This window comes from Cibotium barometz, chromosome 43 (genome assembly GCF_041138505.1).
Source record: "Cibotium barometz isolate CiBa-2024 chromosome 43, ASM4113850v1, whole genome shotgun sequence".
Classification (NCBI taxonomy): Eukaryota; Viridiplantae; Streptophyta; class Polypodiopsida; order Cyatheales; family Cibotiaceae; genus Cibotium; species Cibotium barometz.
Window position 1 is genome coordinate 30,482,947 of NC_141088.1, and position 4,915 is coordinate 30,487,861.

Here is a 4,915-nt window from a genome sequence, read left to right on the forward strand (position 1 = left end):
TGCGCTAATAATGTATGTTGGTGTGTGTGACGTGTATGAACGTAGACAAACGAAAAGAAACAACCTTATAGAAAGAAGGTTTGCGTGATCAGGACAGAAATACGTATTTCCATTCAAACCTTGATACGTGTCACTCTCAAGTGCTCAATGTTTTTCCTCGTCTCCAAATTTAATCTCCAAATCCAAAAAAGGTGGAACATATAAGAGAGAGATATATATTTCTCGTTTCGCTCTAGATTTGATAAACAAGAATCAAAGACGAAAGGGCGTCTAAATGCATCCTCCGCTAATACAGCTGCATGTCGCGCTCTAGATTCTATAGAAGGTGTTGGAAGCTCCGGCGTTGGAAGCAAGTTTTGCTTCTTGGAGTGTCGTGGTCGACTTCATTTTGCACGTGGGATATATCCCAACAAATTTAAATGGAGTTGGAACTCTTCCAACCAATATAAAAGTAGGTGCAGTCTCTGTCTCTCTCAGCTATCTCTTGTTTAAGAAACACTAAGCATCAGCTTTTACAAGAAAAAAAGAAAAACACATTTCAAGGGTTGGCAAAGCAATCACCAACAAGCGCTAGCCAATTAGTAAAATGGCGATCGAGGTGTTCAGCGACAAGGTGGAGTTGAAGGTGTCGGCCAAACGGCTGTGGCGCGGGGCCTTCGAGGACGCCCACAACTGCCTGCCCAAGGCTCTGCCGCACGTGATCGCCGGCGTGGAGTACGCAGGCAGCGGCTTCCAGCCAGGCTCCGTGAGAACCATCCACTTCCACAAGAGTAAGCAATTAGCTCTCTAGTTCTTCAATAATTAAAATCAGCTCAATATTTAATTTGATGTGAACTTTTTGTTGCAAGAGTAAGCAATTAGCTCTCTAGTTGAACTTTTTGCAAAGCTCATATTTGATACTGTTTTAATAATGCGCTCATGCAGGCCACGCTGAGCATATTGCGAGGGAGAAGCACCCGGAGCACCTGGTGCTGCACATCAAGGAGAAGCTGGAGGAGGTGGACCACCAGGCCCTCAAGCTGAAGGCGGAGGTGGTGGAAGGTGGCTTCGTGGGCATCCTCGTGAAGAAGTACAAGTACACCGTGGAGGTCAAGGAAGGGCCCCACCCCGACACTAGCGTGGTGCACTGGTCCTTCGAATACGAGGCCCTCTCCGAGAAGCACCGCGCCCACGTCCCCGCCGCCCTCAAGGAGGTGGTGCCCCTCAGCTACACGGGAGTGGAAGCCTACCTGCTCGCCCACGACGACTACGCCAAGTGATCAAATCTTGGAGGCCATCATCGTACCAATAAGAACATGAACAAATGGAATTGAGTGGGAGTACCTTACTCGATCTAGATCTTCCTCTCGAGGGTTTTGGCCTTGCCGTTTGTATCTTGAGCAATATAAATAACATGATATGAACAACAAGATTGGTGGCAACTAGAATGCTTGGGTAGCCTTATCTTCTTGATTGCTTGCATGTGTGCATTGTCAACGACTTTAAAAGAACGTGTGTTTCTCCATTCACACATAAACATCTTGAAGCGCTTGAATGAAGATGGACACTGTTTTTGTAACCTGTCTTTTTCGTATGCGTGTCTTTTTCAAGTTTATATGAACAACTTATAGAGATCAAAAAACGAGCATGACCATCAGGCCTATGATTATATTCGACATGAGAAATCGATGGACATTGATAGAGATCATAGAATACATCGCAAGGTAGATAATTCCAAATTCATTTACCACATTTGAATCTTAGTTACACGTCATTCATCAAGTCATATGATTTTCGTGCTCGTTTGTGTGAGTAAAGTATATATGAAAAAGCCATACATAAGGTATGGCGGGGAGTTGGCACAATCCTCCCCGAAATTTAACAGACATAGGAGAACGTGCCCTTCGCCTATTTCCCAAATACCACTTTCGATATCAAAAGTTGGACCAAAACACCTTCATTGTTGAAGGAGGCCATTAGTCCTACATATCGATTCACGATACAAAACTCATTTTCAAATGTGGTAATGAATTTGTAATTTTCTAATTTGCGAGGTACTTTTGAATCCCATCCCATCACAATAGAATTCAAGCTCATCGATTCCGGATGTGAGTCTAGGATTGCTTCCAGGTATGCATTCAAATTCATGTTCATTCGAGCATTTCAAATATGCTCTACACTACATGAAGTATGCTACCCAAGCACTCACACAAAACAATGTAAAAAACTTTAAAAAAACAATCTTGTTTTGCAAGCCGCTAGAGCATGGAGTCCATTGTTAAATCTCTTCTTTACTCCATGGATTAGACTAACTAGGTGTTACATAAGATTCTCATTTAAGCCCACTATCCTCTAAGCTATTGTCACACTAAGCATAAAAGGGCCTAGAATGAGGGATGCAATTTGGCAAAAATTTCTTTTTTAAAAAAATAAAAAAAACCACACTAACTAGTATTTGCAGTGTGATGGAAGCGGCCACCAGAAGTGCTAGTCCAGCAAGTTTGCAGGACTTGAAGCAACCCCGGACATAGGGTGGGTCCTCATTTAGGAGATCCACTTCACAACAGCACCATAAGCCGGGCAGCACTCCTCTGTGAGCTAGGCAATCACAAGACAAACTAAAAAAGAGAGAACATAAACACACACACATAGTTATCAATTAGTCATGATCACGTTTTACTAGTGTAATGGCTAGAAGATACAACAATGATTTCTCCCTCCTATGATTTGTCATGTAATGGCATTCACGAATTTGAGCAATCTCTTGCTTCTTTCCCAACAACTTGTGTCAATTCAATAAGTTTCAATTGTTTTTAGTATGCTACATGCGTGAAGTCAGTTTTTTTTAGCATGCTTGGGTAGCCACGTGGGTAACCCAAGGTAAAAATTACCTCGAAAGCTCCTCGCATACTGGAGCACTAACCAAGATCTCAAGTACGCCACGAAAGCATCTACTTGCATCTCCTTCTTGCACTCAGATCGGGTCACTCGCCTTGTGCAATCGACATCGTCATCCAGCACAGGCTTGAAAGGGAAGGGTAGGTTCCTGAACTTGTCAAAGATGATGCACATGGCTAAATCCCAAAAAGGCCCCATTTATGTGAGACCCCCGCCCCCCTCCACGCGATGCCCCCTCCTCGGATGCTAGCGACAGAAGCAGCGTTAGCTTCTCGCGCAAAGTCGGGATCCACACTTGGGGCCTCGCCCAGGGATGTCCAGACAAGATACTAGCCTAGCGGCACCGAACCCGAAAAAACTCATTTTCAAATGTGGTAATGAATTTGTAATTTTCTAATTTGCGAGGTACTTTTGAATCCCCGTCAAACATCACAATAGACTTCAAGCTCATCGATTGCGGATGTGAGTCTAGCATTGCTTCCAAGTATGCATTCAAATTCATGTTCATTCGAGCATTTCAAATATGCTCTACACTACACGAAGGATGCTACCCAAGCACTCACACAAAACATGGTAAAAGAATTTAAAAAAACAATCTTGTTTTGCAAGCTTCAGAGCCATGGAGTGCACCTGGTTATGATGATGATTATGATGATGTGTGTGTGTGTGTGTGTGATGTTCTTAAATCTCTTCTTTAGTCCATGGATTAGACTAACTAGGTGTTACATAAGATTCTCATTTAAGCCCACTATCCTCTAAGCTATTGTCACTAAGCATAAAAGGGCCTAGAATGAGGGATGCAATTTGGCAAAATTTACCTTTTTTTAAATGAAAAAAAACACACTAACCAGTATTTGCAGTGTGATGGAAGCGTCCGTAGGAGTGCGAGTCCAGCAAGTTTGCAGGACTTGAAGCAACCCCGGACATAGGGTGGGCCCTCATTTAGGAGACCCACTTCACAACAACACCATAAGCCGGGGAGCACTCCTCTGTGAGCTAGGCAGTCACAAGACAAAATAAAAAGAGAGAACATAAACACACACACATAGTTATCAATTAGTCATGATCACTTCCAAATTGCATTAGTTTCTACCATATGTTTTACTAGTGTAATGGCTAGGAGATACAACAATGATTTTCCCCTCCTATGATTTGTCATGTAATGGCATTCACGAATTTGAGCACTCTCTTGCTTCTTTTCCAACAACTTGTGTCAATTCAGTAAGTTTCAATTATTTTCAGCATGCTACGTGCGTCAATTCAGTTTTTTTTAGCATGCTTGGGTAGCCACGTGGGCAACTCAAGGTAAAAATTACCTGGAAAGCTCCTCGTATACTGGAGCACTAACCAGGATCTCAAGTATGCCAGGAAAGAATCTACTTGCATCTCCTTCTTGCACTCAGATCGGGTCACTCGCCTTGTGCAATCGATGTCGTCATCAGCACAGGCTTGAAAGGGAAGGGTAGGTTCCTGAACTTGTCAAAGATGATGCGCATGGCTGAATCCCAGAAAGGCCCCATTTCTGTGAGACCCCCGCCCCCTTCCCGCGATGCCCCCTCCTCGGGCGCTAGCGACGGAAGCAACGTTAGCATCTTGCGTGGGGTTGGGATCCACACTCGAGGCCTCGCCCACGGATGTTCGGACAAGATACTAGCCCAACGGTTCCTCCGAAACCGCGAACCCAGAAAAACTTCTCTCACCCGAAAGGCACGGGCGATTCCACCAGAAAATCTATCTAACGGGAGAATTAATCTATCGAGTCAAAGACTTAACTAACCAAATTGATCCAATCGAACTTGAAAGTCACATGGCCAGATCAAGGAAGAGACTTGCACTTGGTCCATAGAATCACCGCTTTTTTTCCCCTTTAGTGAGGCACAGCCCTGCTGATTCCCTCCCACAACAAGGGTCTTCCTAGGACTTAATCTAACTAACGTAACTTAATCGTAACTAGTATCCCAAGAATCCCCCCCAATCCAGCCCATGGGTTAGCCAACCACCCAACCACTGTATTGGTGGGATTCCTTTATAAAAATTT

The 4,915-nt window shown here is 44.0% G+C and overlaps 1 protein-coding gene across 1 annotated transcript; it reads left to right on the plus strand.

The window, feature by feature from the left end:
* The first annotated feature begins 480 nt into the window (after nt 1-480).
* LOC147613803 (major pollen allergen Bet v 1-F/I-like) lies at nt 481-1,461 on the plus strand. The gene is made up of 2 exons (XM_086781222.1): nt 481-770; nt 925-1,461. The coding sequence occupies exons 1-2, from the start codon at nt 587-589 to the stop codon at nt 1,257-1,259; spliced, it is 519 nt and encodes a 172-aa protein (XP_086637348.1). The 5' UTR covers nt 481-586; the 3' UTR covers nt 1,260-1,461.
* Nucleotides 1,462-4,915: the final 3,454 nt, after the last annotated feature.

Bases quoted from the DNA above. Each gene is read 5' to 3' on its own strand.
- LOC147613803 (XM_086781222.1), top strand. From the start codon at position 587: ATGGCGATCGAGGTGTTCAGCGACAAGGTGGAGTTGAAGGTGTCGGCC. The intron at 771-924 runs GTAAGCAATTAG...GCGCTCATGCAG, and splicing joins AACCATCCACTTCCACAAGA to GCCACGCTGAGCATATTGCG.